Source organism: Octodon degus, unplaced genomic scaffold, assembly GCF_000260255.1.
Source record: "Octodon degus isolate 3935 unplaced genomic scaffold, OctDeg1.0 scaffold00049, whole genome shotgun sequence".
In the NCBI taxonomy this organism is placed as follows: domain Eukaryota; kingdom Metazoa; phylum Chordata; class Mammalia; order Rodentia; family Octodontidae; genus Octodon; species Octodon degus.
This window is the reverse complement of record NW_004524625.1, coordinates 597387-612596: the sequence shown is the minus strand read 5'-3', so window position 1 is coordinate 612596 and position 15210 is coordinate 597387. Positions and strand designations below refer to the sequence as shown.

General features: G+C 33.5%; 1 protein-coding gene across 11 annotated transcripts in view; it reads left to right on the top strand.

Moving 5' to 3' along the window:
* The window catches only part of Emsy (EMSY, BRCA2 interacting transcriptional repressor), a 93669-nt gene that overhangs the window by 17381 nt on the left and 61078 nt on the right, over positions 1–15210 (top strand). For 7 of the 11 annotated variants that reach the window (XM_023716637.1, XM_023716633.1, XM_023716635.1 and 4 more), the window contains 4 exons: positions 404–579; positions 2475–2627; positions 4961–5220; positions 13484–13760. In XM_023716637.1, the coding sequence (XP_023572405.1) occupies positions 404–579; positions 2475–2627; positions 4961–5220; positions 13484–13760 (866 nt within the window). The remainder of the gene's footprint in view (positions 1–403; positions 580–2474; positions 2628–4960; positions 5221–13483; positions 13761–15210) is intronic. The other 4 variants (XM_023716634.1, XM_004632504.2, XM_023716638.1 and 1 more) reach the window with 2 other exon arrangements.

Sequence of the window (15210 nt, the reverse complement as noted above, 5' to 3'; positions counted from 1 at the left end):
GAATTACATCTTCAATTTTAAAGGAAAATCTGATTATTTGTATTATGAATGCTTTTTGTTTTCTTGGTTTAATTTCAAAATTCCATTCTAAAATTTAGTAAAAATACCAGTTTTCATTAGTGAAACCAGGTAAATCAACAAAACCAAAACTAGTATTTATTTAAAAACCATAGAAAAATTTGTCATAGTCTCAGTTATGTTCATTATAAGATTCAGATTATAGAATAAAATACATAACTTAAGTTTTAACATTCCTTGAATTCTAATTATTCAGAATTTTGATCTTGCTTGCTTAAATAAAGCCTCTTGTTCATTAAGGGTCTTTTTTGTAATTTAATAAGTTATATTTGATTTGTTTTTAACAATTGAGAACCCTTGTAGCAGTGTTTTCTCTTTTGTTTAGTATGTCTGGACCTAATAGCTCTTCAGAATGGTCCATTGAAGGTCGTCGATTGGTACCACTGATGCCACGGCTAGTTCCCCAAACAGCCTTCACTGTAACAGCTAATGCTGTTGCCAATGCAGCTATCCAGCACAATGCATCTCTTCCAGTGCCTGCAGAAACAGGAAGCAAAGAAGGTGAGTAGGAAAATATTTGGTAGAGATTATTTTTCTCAGAATTTTCAAGAAAAGGTCAAGAAAATGCATGAGTTTCTTATCTATTTGTATCCTAGTGTTTAAAGATTATGAAACATAGTGGGTGGGGCTGGGGAGATAGCTCAGTGGTCTGAGTACCTGCCTGGCAAGCACAAGGACCCAGGTTCCATCCCTGGTACTGCATGCCATGCTGGCCCCACACAATGCTGGGCCTCTGAAACTGGGCGTGGTGTTGTGTGCCTGTAATCTCAGTGCTGAGGAGCCTGAGACAGGAGGACCATTATGAGTCTGAGCTGCATAGTGAGAGCCTGTAACAAATAAATGAATAAATCTTAAAAAAAAAAAATAGTGGGCAATTTTGGTACAAAAACTAGGTACTGCAGTTTTTAGTCTCAGCCAAAACTAAATTTTTTGTTGTTGTTGTTGAAAATGTGTTATGTTAATGAAAAAAATTACAAAAACCCTTCTTGGAATGAAGTCTTTTTTTTTCTTTCTTTTTTTTTTTTTTTAAATTTAGAAATTTATTGTTTAATCCACAAGCTTGGAATGAAGTCTTAATATCACTGTTTCTTAGTTAGAAGTGCATAGAAGGCCTTAATGCATGCCACTAGAGAATAAGATGATAGAATTAATTTAGCTGCTGCAAAAAGATGCTGAACTGATAGCTTTAGAAAATAAAGCTGTGTTTTTGTCTCCTGTCATAGATGGTATACACTACCCCTCTGTTCTAGTCAATGTGCTGAATCCATTACCAGACAGAGATGCAAATATTTTTTTTATTGTTATTTAACTTGTAATTGCCACATGCTTTAAAAATCCTCGAATTTTTCTGAAGCCACTGTATTCAAATTGACTCCAATAGCTTAAGTTGGTTTTGCATGACAGTGGGCCTGAAAATGATGCATTTGTCAGGTTATCCTAAGGAATTGTTTTTTTCTTACCTAGCAATCGGGCTATAGCACTCTTGAATGCTAACTTGTTTTAGGCGGAAGACAGTTATATTGGCAAGGCAGAAGTTATCAGTATACAAACTTAGTCTTCTTTGATTTCCTGTTTACTTTGTTGTTGGAGAGGCATCTTTCCTCTCTTCCTATTTTTATCTTTTCCACCTACTAGTGCTCTGGTAGAGTGGTAAGAATGTAGGATTTCCAATAGTCAAATCTATGTTTGAATCTTAGTTTGCCATTTCCTAGCTCTGTGACCTTCAGCATGAATTACATCTGTGAGCCTTGGGATCTTCATCTTTAAAATGAGGTCATGGTGTGAGAAGTAGTGATAGCATATAGAAGTGATTTAGTATAATACTTGTGACTGTGTAAATAGTACCTGTGTTACTGTTTATTAAACTGTTTCCCTTTGTGGAATGCAAAAGAGGTTGAAATTTGATGTTATTTTAGTTATTGATACACATGGTGAATGACTAGTGAGTTGGTTAATGTAAGAACCTTATGTTGTTTCTTCCCCAATAATATACTGGAAATAGCTGGGGTTAGGGAAAGGTTACCCATCACCCCGTTCATCAATACTCTTAGTACTAAAAGGAGATACAAATATTTGCCTGATGTCAAATTTTTTGCTGGGAATGAAAGTGATTTTCATTTTTTGTAGTATAATTTTAAGCTTGTTTCTTTGTAACTATATTCTTGTCCATTGTCAAAGTCATCTGTAAAGAAGCTATTAAATAGTGGGCAAAAAACGCATTAGGTGGTGATTTTTAGGAAAGGTTTTAATACCTTTTAACCTGTGGACCTAATACCTAGTATTGGCCTCTTAACTTTTAATCACGTGAAAATGTTAAAATTGGCCTGCAATAAAAATAACTTTTTGTATGCCTTTTGGTGAAAGTTAACAGCAAACTTTTTTTATCGTTCCTTCAGTAGTGGTTTGCTATTCCTACACAAGTACTACGTCAACCCCAACCTCTACCCCTGTTCCAAGTGGCAGCATAGCAACGGTTAAGTCTCCAAGACCTGCCAGTCCTGCCTCCAATGTAGTTGTCTTGCCAAGTGGAAGTACTGTTTATGTCAAAAGTAAGTGATACTCTCAGTGTTATCAGGGCCATCTTGGCTAAATACTGCAGTGTAGGCTCTGATTAGATCTGCCTTCCTGGAATAAATAATCAGGCCATTAGCAATTACAAATGGTTAATTTTTGAAGGCTCTAAAGAGTTCCTTTCTCTCTATGTGACTAGGTGTATGATTTTTAATCAGTTCTGGGGTTTGAGAAGTATCTTCTTTTTTGTTCTTTGTGGGGAATCTGCCCTTAAACAGTACTCTCTTTCCAGTATTCACTTGTTTTGATTGTAATGGGATAGAAATACTGAAGGAATGTGCTTATGTCATGTAGTTCATATTTTCTTCTGTGATTATAATCTTTGTAGCGCTTTTCTTAAATTAGTTCATATAATACATCATTGAACTGTTAGTAAAGTACTCTAATAGTTTAATACAGATATTCCTTGTTTAACGGTCTACCTGTTTAACAGGTGTTTTGTATTTAACAAACCGCTGCTCTGACTTGCAACTTAATTTGGACTTACTATGCAGGAATGTAAGTGGCAGTGTGCTCTCATGGTGGCTTCTTTTACAGGAAAGTACTGTAATTTTTGCTGATTGTACTGCGTAGTACAGTAATGTTTCATATTGTGTTGTACATTGTACTGTATGTAAGAGTTATGCAAATAAAAGCAGAGTCTTCAAGTTGGACTTTTCTTTGACTATGTTTTGCATATTGTACATACTATATACAATTTCTCATGTAGTGATCAATTTAACGACTAGTTTGTAGCAACTGAAGTTGGTTGTTAAACAAGAAATGTCTATATTTCTATTTTTTCTTTCTTTCTTTCTTTCTTTCTTTCTTTTTTTTTTTTTGTGTGTGTGGTACTAGGGATTGAACTCAGGACCCTGTACTTGCCAGGCAAGCGCTTATTCTACTGAGCTGTCTCCCCAAGCCCTGTATTTCTAATTGACTATTTTTTAAAACATTTTTTTTGCAATTTTAACTCAATTCTACCCTATGAAGGAATTTAATTTTTTATGTTCCTTTTCCTTTTAAAATTTATTTTTACCTTTTGCTTTGCTTTTTATATATCAACAGGAGGTTATTAATATTTAATTAGCATTTTACTCAGTATAGTTATAGTGTTGATTTCTTTGTAGCTTTTAGAGGCTGTGTATGCTGTTATAGACAGAGGTGACACTTATTCTCAACCCAGTTGAAATTAAAGGAGGAGTTATCTTTTATTAACAGTCCATGAGGCATGCTGTATAATTTTTATGTCTACTTTATATAGAGATTTTTAAATGTAGATTGTTATTATTTGATTTTTAACATGTCTAAAAATTGAGGTTTTAGAATATAAAAGAAAAACTATGATTCTTGAACTATTAAATTTATGACTAGTATCTGTAGATTTAGCCAAGGTGGTCTTCTAAAATACTCCTAGAGTCTTTTTTTAAATAATTTTTTTAAACACGAGCGAGAATCCCAAACATGATGGAACCATTTCTCAAAATATGTAGTTTTAAATACCAAGAAGTATGTTGTTTTATATTCAGAAATCATACATTAGTTTGGGATAGAATTAATCCTTTATCCTACTATTTTTATATATCTAAGATACCATATACCAGTGAAACAAACCATAACGTTTAGCTTCTAAATAATGGGAAATAAGCTTATAAACAATTACACTGTCATGTGGTAAGTGGTATAGAAGAGAATGTACAAAGTACTGTATAAACTCAGGAGACATGGAGGTGTAAGGAAGGTCTTTGATGGTAGGTGGTATTTCCCAATGAATAGTACTATGTGAAGATACAGAAATAGAATGTGCTAAGTTGGTTTTGGGAGTGGTTTAGCATAAGAAGATTTTAGGGATGGACATGATTAGGTGCAACAAGTTACTTTTGTGTTTTATGAAAGATATGGGGCCTTTAATGATACCGTAATGATTTTATGCCTCATCTTAGAAGATAAAAACTGTTCAAAGGATTTTTAAGCACTGCATTGGCATGATTAGATATAAAATTTTATAACTGATCATAAGACAGAGTAGAAGTCAAAAGGCTGGAGGCATAGACCTCTTTTAGGAGGTTATTGCTAAAATACAAGCAAGAAATAAGAAGGCTTGATATGCAATAATGGACATAGGTTTAAAGAAAAGAGAGCCAACTTCTCTGAGGAAGAATAGATTGGATTTACAGGTTGATTGGCCATAAGGCAAAGGGAGAGGTCAAGACTGACTTGATCACACATGGGTTTAAAAAACAAAAAAAAAAAGATACACACACACGCACACACATATATAAAATGCAGTGTTAGTTTGGATAAATTTAGCAATATTGTCATTGCCTTTTAGGTGTTAGCTGTTCAGATGAAGATGAAAAACCCAGAAAACGAAGGCGAACAAATTCTTCTAGCTCCTCTCCTGTTGTCCTAAAGGAAGTTCCAAAGGCTGTTGTTCCAGTTTCAAAGACGATCACTGTGCCTGTGAGTGGCAGTCCCAAGATGAGCAACATCATGCAGAGCATTGCCAACTCCTTACCACCCCACATGTCTCCTGTGAAAATAACCTTTACCAAACCTTCAACACAGACAACAAACACGACAACACAGAAGGTGTGTAGTAGATTGAGTTTATGCCTGCCAGTTGTTTCTGTCTCTTTGTGAAACTATGATGCACATTTAGCAAGTATAACTGAGTGCTTACTATGTGCTAGGCAGTATGCTGGGAATGTTCATATCTCTTTCTTGTTCTGTTCTGCACAGAAAACTTCAGATTGATATTTTTGCCCATAGATGCTAAATGATTTGCCTAGAATGAAGCAGCAGCTACTTTCAAGACTTGCACATTATTTGAGCATTACAGTGCCATTTGGAAAAAAATTTTAAGTAGCGAAGTTTTTTAAACCTCTTTTTGTCTAACTGTACCTTTCAAAAGTCTATCAGTTGCATGTTATTAGAACTTTCACTCTTCCCCCACTAATCTGGACTCTGATGACTAAGCTTATTGCACACCTGTATTTCTGAGATTTCTTTTTGCTGTTACTCTGACTTTCTTCCTCTTTTTCAGTTTATTCATTTTGGCAGAGCATATCCAATAACTTTAGGATATATGGATGGATGAAAAGTAAATATTTTGAGGCTTTTCATTATAGCTTGCAAACTAAATTTTCTAATCTTTTGCTTTTGTCATGCTTTAGGCAAGGTCTTCTAGATTGAAAGTCATTTTTCTTATGAATTTTTAAGATAATGTTCTCTTTGATTCTGGTGTCATGTTTTTGTCTTTGAAAAGTCTTAGTCCTTCAAAGTTCTTAGTCTTCCAGAGTTCTGACATTTCAAAGTAATATTTTATGTGGGACTTTATGCATTATGTTTTATGCTTAGTGTGCCTTTTATTTTGGACACTCGTGTCTTTCGTGTCTCAGACATTTGAGGTTTTTTTTTTTTTTTTTTTTTTCTTCTTCATTTCTTTTTGGATCACCTGTGATTCAGGAGGTAGAACTGTCTCAGTTGATCCTTTAACTTCATTGCCTTTTGTCATTTTCGTTTTTTGTCAGCTTTTCCTACTGCTACAGCAAATTTTGGATTTTAAAGTGATGTTTCCTAAGATTTTGCCACTTACTAGCTATGTAATTGTGGGCAGACTGAACTGTGTACCTAAGTTTTCTTATGTGTGAAACAGAAAAAAAAAAGATACTTAAGGGTTTTTAAAATAAATGAAATGATATATGTAAAACTGTTACAATAGACCCTACTTAGCAATAGTAAATGCTCTGTAAGTATTATTAATATTCCTGTATTTGCTTTTTTCCTCAGTATTAGAGATGGAACTCCCAGGGATTTTGTACTGAGCTGCATTTGCTGCCCTTTTCAAATTTTTTATTTAGAGACAGAATCTAAGTCAGTGAATTGTCTACGCTGAGAACGATCTTCTAATACTCTTGCCTCAGCCTTCTGAGTGGGATTACAGGTGTGTCACCACACCCAGCTTGATCTGATGGTTCTTATGTTTTCTTCTTTAATGTTTTTATCTTAGCTGTAAGTTCCTTTTATCAGTTTTGATCTTTCATTTCAACATTTTTAAAAAGTGTCTAGCTACCCTATAAAAGTGGGCACTAAAAGACCAGCAGTGTTTAGGAGTGGGACTTGTTGAGTAGTGACTTCCTTGTTGGCTTTCCTAGCTGGACTCCTTTATTAGGGAACATTTACTCCCCTTTCCCCTTCATCTCTTGTTACTATCTTGAGGTTTGTTTTTTTTCTTGGACTTACTGGATTCTTCAATGAAACCTTCCTGTCTTCTGCCTTAAATAATTTAATTCTGGATGTCAATGTTTGGAGTAAATGGAAGATATCCATAAAATGGCCTCAACATAAATTATGTTAACTGTACTTGCCCTCTTTTTGAATGTAGCACTTGACCACCTCAGCTGTGCCTAGTGTGAGCAGATTCCTTCAGATTCAGTTCTTAACGGTAAATTTCTCGTCTTCCTGTAATGTGTGGGAGGGCAGCTAGGGATCTGAATGTTTCCTTCAACAGGTTATCTATCTTCTCTTGGCTCCCACTTTTACCCCCATATCAAAAGTATGTTGTATTTGCGATTCTTTTCTGCATATGAAAATTGTCTTTCATCTATCACTAGTATCTTTCATCTATTACTAGTCTGTTTTCCAGTTTCTAAAACTAGCTGTGCTTGCTTCTTCTCTTTCCTCTTCTTTTCTTCTTTTTCCCTCTTTTCTCCCTCTCTGCCCCTCTCTTTCCCTGCCTTTCTCTCTCGCTGTGTCTCTCTCTCATTTCCAGATCAGTTGGAACTAAAGGCTTATACCTCTACACCTGAGTACTTTTTTGTTTTGGCTAGTTTATATGCCTTTTTCTCCTTTAAAAAAAGTCCCTTTGCAATCCCAGAACTTGGGAGGCTAAGGCAGGAAGATTGTTTTGAGTTTGGGACCAGCCTAGGCTACAAGGTAAGCTTAAGGTCAGCCTGACCTGTGTAGTGAGACCCTGTCTCAAAAAGACCAAAGGAAAAAAAAGTTCTTTTATACAGTTTTAGTAGGATTATGAAGAAGGAGCAGAGATAAATTCTGTGTTCATTGTATGTTTTTTACCTTTGAATCCTAAGTCCTATAATGACTTTTACTTAGCCTCAATTTTTTTGGGAAAAATACAATTATGTAATATGTGAAAATTCATTTTCTTAATAACTAGAAGCGATAATGAGCTGATTGTATTTTTAATCTGATAAAGGATTATGGTATAAAATTAAAAATTAAAAGTTTTTGAAGTTCAGGAGTCTGGAGTTAGAAATCCACTTCTAGTATGATCTGAAATAAATTTGTCTAAATCTTTTTTACTTGTATATGAGATAAAAGTAATGCCAATTTTAGGAAGTTATTATAAACATTAAATGAGATTGGATACTTAAAGTATAATATTAGTCACAAAAATGTTAGTTTTCTTTCCTTGCAGGTATTATATAGAAAGCAGTATTTTATTTACAATGCTGATAATGAGCTGTTTCAAATTAATAAATTTATAGTTCACTGAAGTTCATCCCATAATTTATTGAAATTACATTTTGATGGCTTCTTAAATAGACTGTACGTCATTTTTGTATTTGTATTTGATAACTTTTTTTTTTTTTTTTTTGCGGAACCGGGAATTGAACTCAGGCCCTTGTACTTGCCAGGCAAGTGCTTATTTTACTGAGCCATTTCCCCAGCCCCTGTTATTTAATAACTCTTTAAGATAATCTTTCTTTTTTTGGGGGGGGCGGCTCAGCCCACCCTGAGGGAGGGCTCGTGTGGCATGTGGTGCTGGGGATCTAACCGCGGTACCCTGTGCCTGCCTAAGCTTGCCTAAGCAGGCACTTCAGACTGCTGAACTATCTCGCTGGCCCAAGATAATCTTTCTAAATGTAACTTCTCAAGTAGTCTTTTGGTTAATTGCAGGACTTGGGAGATAGCTCAGTGGCATAAGTACCTGCCTCACAAGTGCAAAGTCCTGAGTTCCATCTCTTATACTGCAAAAAAAAGAATAGCTACAGTTAATTGCTTTTGGAGCTGGCCCTAGGTTGTGTTACAGGTGCCTGCTACACCTAAATCTCTGCTGTTTTACTCCCTTTATTAAAGGGAGTAAATAAATCCAAATAAGTTGGATCTTATTTTACTAGCACTTCTCTGTTCCTGTCTCATCCATTTAAAAAAATTTTGTAGCTTAAGAAAGAGTAGCATATAGCTATAGCTAAAGTAGCACCTTCCTACCATCTATGTTTCTGTTCCTTGTGTCTATTCATATTCATTTTTCTTATAACTAGTTAATGTTATATTGTAAACTTTTTTCAGTTTCTCCCATATAACTAAGCTGGTTGAGGGTATAGATTTTGTCTTATTCATCACTGTTCACTAGTGTTTAGAATGTGCTTGTCATGTACATGATGCAGGTTAATATTTGTATGCTAATTAGTACATAGATTTGTTATAGTACTAGCTCTGGTTCCTTTCTTGATCCTTAGTTTCTTTCATACCACAAAAATAATAGCCATATTTCTGAGGATGATTCCTGGAAAATACTTACTCTTGTACATGTAATGAGTGGTCAGTGTCATAACATTAACTTTGTAATTTTTGTAAAAAGACTTGTATAAAAATACTCATACTTGATTGGGGTTCATCTGTAAGTGATGTATGAGGAGTTTTTAAAAAATTCTATTGAATATATATCCCTTTGGAATTTTTGATTGGAAATGGTTGAGGTTGTCAGACTTGTGGTGTTTTATTTATTTATTTATTTATTTATTTTCTTGTGCTTTCAAGGGGCTTAAATGCAGAAAATTACCTTTTCTTTCCAAAGTTGTTTATGAACTGTACTGTGAGATTTCAGATTAGGGCCTTAGATTTGTCTTACTATGTTTTAAAAATAAACATTTAAAACAAGTTGAAAGTGAAGTTCATTTATTTCACAAATAATTATTGAGCATCTATTATGTTCCAGATATAAAACTCTTGTAATTCATGTGTACTCAGTGCCAGCAGTTTTATTTCTTGGGACAAGCAGAGTATGGGTAGGACTTAATAAATATTCTTAGGCTATTTTGTTTTATTTTTTTTCTGGATAATTAGATTGTTTTTGAAACTAAGGTGGTTATTGTATTTATTCTGGATTTCTCACAAATTTTGTGTAAAGCAACTTAGGAATTGTTTTATATAAAATATTTTTTACATTAAGTATGATATATTATTTGCATTTTAATCAAATTCAGATAGGTTGTACATTTTCAGGATAGACAAATTTCCACCTATGTTAATTTAATATGGTACCTTCGTTTAAATATGACATTGGTACAACACTGATATAAAAGCAACAGAATATAGCTTTATGCTTTCATGTGCTTGATTGATATTTTTCATTTTGTCCTTAGGGTGCAAGTCCCAGCACTCTTAAGGAGTTTTTGTGAGTGCTAGAAGGTCAGTAATTTAAATTATGGCCTGAATAAACATTGCTTGGTTCACTTGGTTTCAAATCCCTTTATTTCCTCTGTTTTAATAAGTAACTTTTAAGGGCAAAAAGATTTCTCCAAGGTGAATTTAATTTTGAGTAGTCCTATTACAGAGCAGGAGTCTTCTTGTACTTTAAAATCTCAAAATCAGTTTTATTGTTTGTATCTATATTACAGAACAAACTCCTAAAGACTAGACTTTCCCAAAGTTTAAAAATGTATGTTAGAATCCCACCCACATCCATACTCTTGTTCTGAAATTGCAAATATTCAATTATAAGTGTGATTATTTCCATTTCCTTTGCCCACTATGAGCATTACTAATCAATTGTGGCATACTTGTCCTGCTGAACTTTGACAAAATGTGCCTCTAGAAAATTACTCTTGGTTCAGAATTGACAGAAGTGAAACTGAATTGCTATTACTACTGTAATTAGCTTGGTTGGTAGTAACTAATTATGGGTTCTTTGGATTATAAAGAATATCAGAATTGGGGTAAACAAAATATTTTTAATTAAACAAAAATAAAATATTCAAGCAATTTCTAGATTGGTCTATAATATCTTTACTAATATCCCTTCAATATTTCTTAAGTAGGAATAATATTTACTAATAAGTTTGTTTGTTAACTGCCAAATATTGACCACCTGCTATGTGCCTAGTATGTAGATGCTGCACTTGATTATCTCATCTAATCCTTGTAATCATTTTCAAGGTAGGTATTATTATCCTCATGGTACAGATGAAAATTGGAACCTAGAGATTTTAACTTGTCCAGGAGCCTGCCATTTGTGATAGATGCAAGATATAAGTACAGACTCATTTGATTCTTAAGTTTGTGGTTCTATTTCCATATTGGTTTACTTCTCAGTTGTACGATGCTTCTGGTGGTTTTCTGATAATACTATACAGGTGTTTATTGATTGTATATTTAAGTATGCAAGTGAGCTCTCTATAAGTATTTGTTGGTCAAGATTTATGTTTGTAACTTTCTTGACACCTCAACGAAAGCAAGTACTTTTATCTTGTAATCCTTTATGACACTGAAAATAAAATGTCCTTTGGACTATAGGTACTGAGCACCGAGTTCAGTACATATTCAAATATTTAGACTTACTTAGCCTCAGGTCTTTAAGAGCAGTAAAAATTAAAAAAGGATTCCTAAATTCCTAGAGATATCCCAGGTGGTACAATTTCAGTGAAAAAAGATACTCTGTTCTGTTTTAGGAATTGCTACAGCACTATTAATATCCATCCCAAAGTAAAACTGTGATGTTATAGATGCAGAAGTAATTTTTATATTCTCAACTATAAAATGGGGATAATAATAGTATCTATGTGATGGAGTTATTTGGAGAGATTTAAATAAGTCAGTGATTGATTTTAGAGTGATTGATTTTGTTTTTTTCCTAACCCTACCATTTTCATTATCAATAACTTTTTCTCAGCCTCTCAGAGTAGTCATTTCTTGCTTGGTCTACTGCTCTTCTTCGGCTTCTACTCTTGCCTCTCATTATCTAGCAGTTGGAGTGATCTTTTAAATAAAAATCATATTTTATTGTTTTTATACTCAACATCTTCCTGTGGATCCATTATTCTTAGAATAAAATCTAAATTCTTTATGGTTTTTAAATTTGTTCTAGCCTCAAATTCCTTTTCTTATTTTTCTTTGCCTTACGTGCTTTTGCTACACTGTCTATTTTTGAGTATATCAAACCAGTTCTGGTATTGTACTATTCTTTCCCTCTGAAATACATTGTCTCTGAATCATCAAGTCTTTTTGACCATACTGGTAAATGTTGATGTCTCTTCCCTGCTTTTTTCCCCCCTCTGTTTTCTACATCAATCTATGAGGAAATCCTGTTGGTTTTACCTTTAAGCTATAATCAGAATCTGTTAACATTCATGACAATTTGGTCACCATTCTCTTCTTGGTTTATTATGAGAGTTTTCTAATTTGTCTTTGTTTTTACTTTCTACCTTACAATATAATAGAACATTTAAAAAACACATTTTTTGAAAGTTTTAGATATACTTAAAAGTTGAGAGGATGGTACAGAGAATTCTTATGTTTTTATTTAGTTTCCCCATTCTTAACATTTTTTCATTATTGTGATACATTGTTTTAATAATATTAATGTGCTAATATTAACTGAAATCCAGTTTATTCAGATTCCTTTGGGTTTTACTTAGTCTTTTTCTGTTCCAGAATCCCATCCAAGGTATCTACATGCTTGTCATGTCTCCTTAACATCTTGATTATGAAACTTTCTTTGTTTATGAGGACTTTGACAGTTTTGAGGCGTACAGGTTAGATATTTTGTAGGATATCTACCATTTGGATTTCTCAAATATATTTCTTTTGATTAGAATTACTGGTTTTGGGGAAGAAGAGCACATCATATTAATTATATAAGCTATTTTCATAGTCTTAAATGATCTAGTCCTCCATTGCTTCTCTAGTTAAGGCCTGTTGTTCTCTACCTTGTAAGTTTCAACCCTATTTATTAGGTCCATAAGGGTTCTTGAACATATGAAGTGTGCTTCTGCCTTACGACTTGTTTTTGTTGTGCATTGGATTGTTTTTTTAGGTTTAATAGAGCTCATAGCCCTATTTCCTTTGGTTTCTGCTCAGATGTCACCTTATATAGAGGTCTTCACTAATACTTTATTTTTTTAAATATTTATTTATTTATTTATTTATTTTGTGTGTGTGTGGCCAGTTCAGCCCACCAGGGGGCGGGGCTGGCTGGCATGTGGTGCTGGGGATTGAACCGCGGTCCCTGTGCTTTTGCTTAGCTTGTTCTAAGTAGGTGCTTTAGACCACTGAGCCATCTCACCAGCCCAATACTTTATTTTTTAAAAATCATATAACACCCTTATCATTCTATATTCCCTTACCTTGCTTTATTATCTGTTCCATTTGTATCTACATGACATATATTTACTTTTTTATTGTTTCTCTGCCTTTAGTACAATATAAATTGCATGGAAGTATGAACTTTGATTTGTTCATTCTTCTACCCCAGCATCTAGAACCATGCCTGGCACATAGTAGATGCTCAATAAATATTAAATAAATAATGAACGAATGTCCAAATTGCTTTCTTGAAAGATTATGCCTATTTATGTTCCTTAATGAGCATGTTGAAATGTTTGCTGTGTTACATCTTGTGCAACACTGGATATGGCCTTTTATAGTATTTGATTGACAAAAATTGTTTTTAAATATCAAGATTAATAAAGGAAAACTTTCTTTTTTAGTTGTATATTTGTGTTGAATTTTTTTCATTTCATAAAGCATTTTTGAATTGTATACAACAATGAGCATAAATATATTAATAGTATAGTAGATACAAGAAAATAACTTGTATTTCCTTTCTTAGGTTATTATAGTGACCACATCACCAAGTTCTACCTTCGTACCCAACATTCTCTCCAAATCCCATAATTATGCAGCGGTCACTAAGCTTGTACCAACATCAGTCATTGCTTCCACAACTCAGAAGCCACCAGTTGTTATAACTGCTTCACAGTCCTCCCTGGTCAGTAGTAGTACCAGTGGCAGCAGCAGTTCTACATCATCACCTATACCTAGTACAGTTGCGGTAACAGCTGTCGTATCCTCCACACCATCTGTGGTCATGTCAACAGTAGCACAAGGTGAGTGGTAATTCACCGTTTAATTTGTCCTTGTTGGCATACGGGAGTCTTGGAGGAAATTATGTAGGCATGTTTTTGTGCTTTGGGTATATGAAGTTAGATCAGTGATTACTTACTCCTTCACCTTCATTTGTTTAAGAATACAAATTAGTGGGTTATTTAGGTTTTTTTAAGTCTATGGCTCCTATTCCCAGTTTTCTCTCATAATCTTTTTTCTTTTAATTATTTTTTATTCTTCTATTTGTAAACACTTAGAATATAAATCGTTTGTATACACACATATGTGTATAAATTTTTGCTTTTTTCTTAAAAGATAAAATATACAGAGTTGTACATTTTAACATTTGGAAGTGATGATTTTAAACTTGGCAATTATAATTGTTGTGCTGGTAATCAGAAAAGTGGTAACTGATTTTCTTTTTTTCTTGAGATAGGGTCTCACTGTGTAGTTCAAGTTGGCCTTGAGCTCGCTTTATAGCCCAGGCTGGTCTTGAACTCATAATGATCCTATTGCTTCAGTCTCCAGAGTTCTGGGATTAAAGGTGTGCTCCACCTCATCTGGCCTAGAAAAGTGATAATTGAAGTGTGGTTTTTAAATTTTTAGAAGGAAATAATTTATTTTTAGTTGAGTGTATTTTCATAGTTGACTCTCTTTTCTTGTTGAAGGAAATTCTCTTTCATCTTATTCTTTTGCTCATATTCTTTTGGGGATTTCACAAATTATTTATCCAAGACTATCTTTTGTTAACTTTTTATTTTCCCTCCTTAACCTTATTTGAGCTTCAGAAACAAGTTGCTTCTAATTACATTCTATGGACTAGTACTACTCTCTTAATTTCTTTAGGCTGGCTCAGATGAATCTCTCTTTTCTATTCCTGAAATCCTGTTTTGTAAAATTCACCAATCCTATCAATTCATATGTAATTCCCATTTAGTAGCTAAAAGTATTTAAAAAATTTTAAGATCTGAAAGTATTACTGGATTAAATAATTTTAGAAGATAATAGAGAATAAATGCTATGAGTAATCCTGCCACCATATCACTATACCAGTTTGGATTTTACCTGTTACAGCCTTTTACTCAGGTCTCATATTTTTTATATACTTGGAATAAAAAAATTCATAATTCACTTGTGTGCTTTCTTAGAGGTTTGTTTCATTAACATTGCTTTTGTTTTTCTCTAATTACACTAATTATTTTTAATGCTTTTAGTATTTCTGTTACCACTGCATAATTTATTATTCTTATGGTGAGATATTTAGATTATCTCCAGTTTTGTGAGTTTAGTTGGGCTTTTTATTTTTATTAGAACCAGCATCAAGAGAAAAATTACCAATTGAAAGGATTGGGATTTTTTATAAAGTTTGTTGTATATATTACTTTGTTCCTCTAAATCATAACATCTTGGAGTATTGTACTGCTATCTGGCCACTATTGAGTCCTTGTTTTT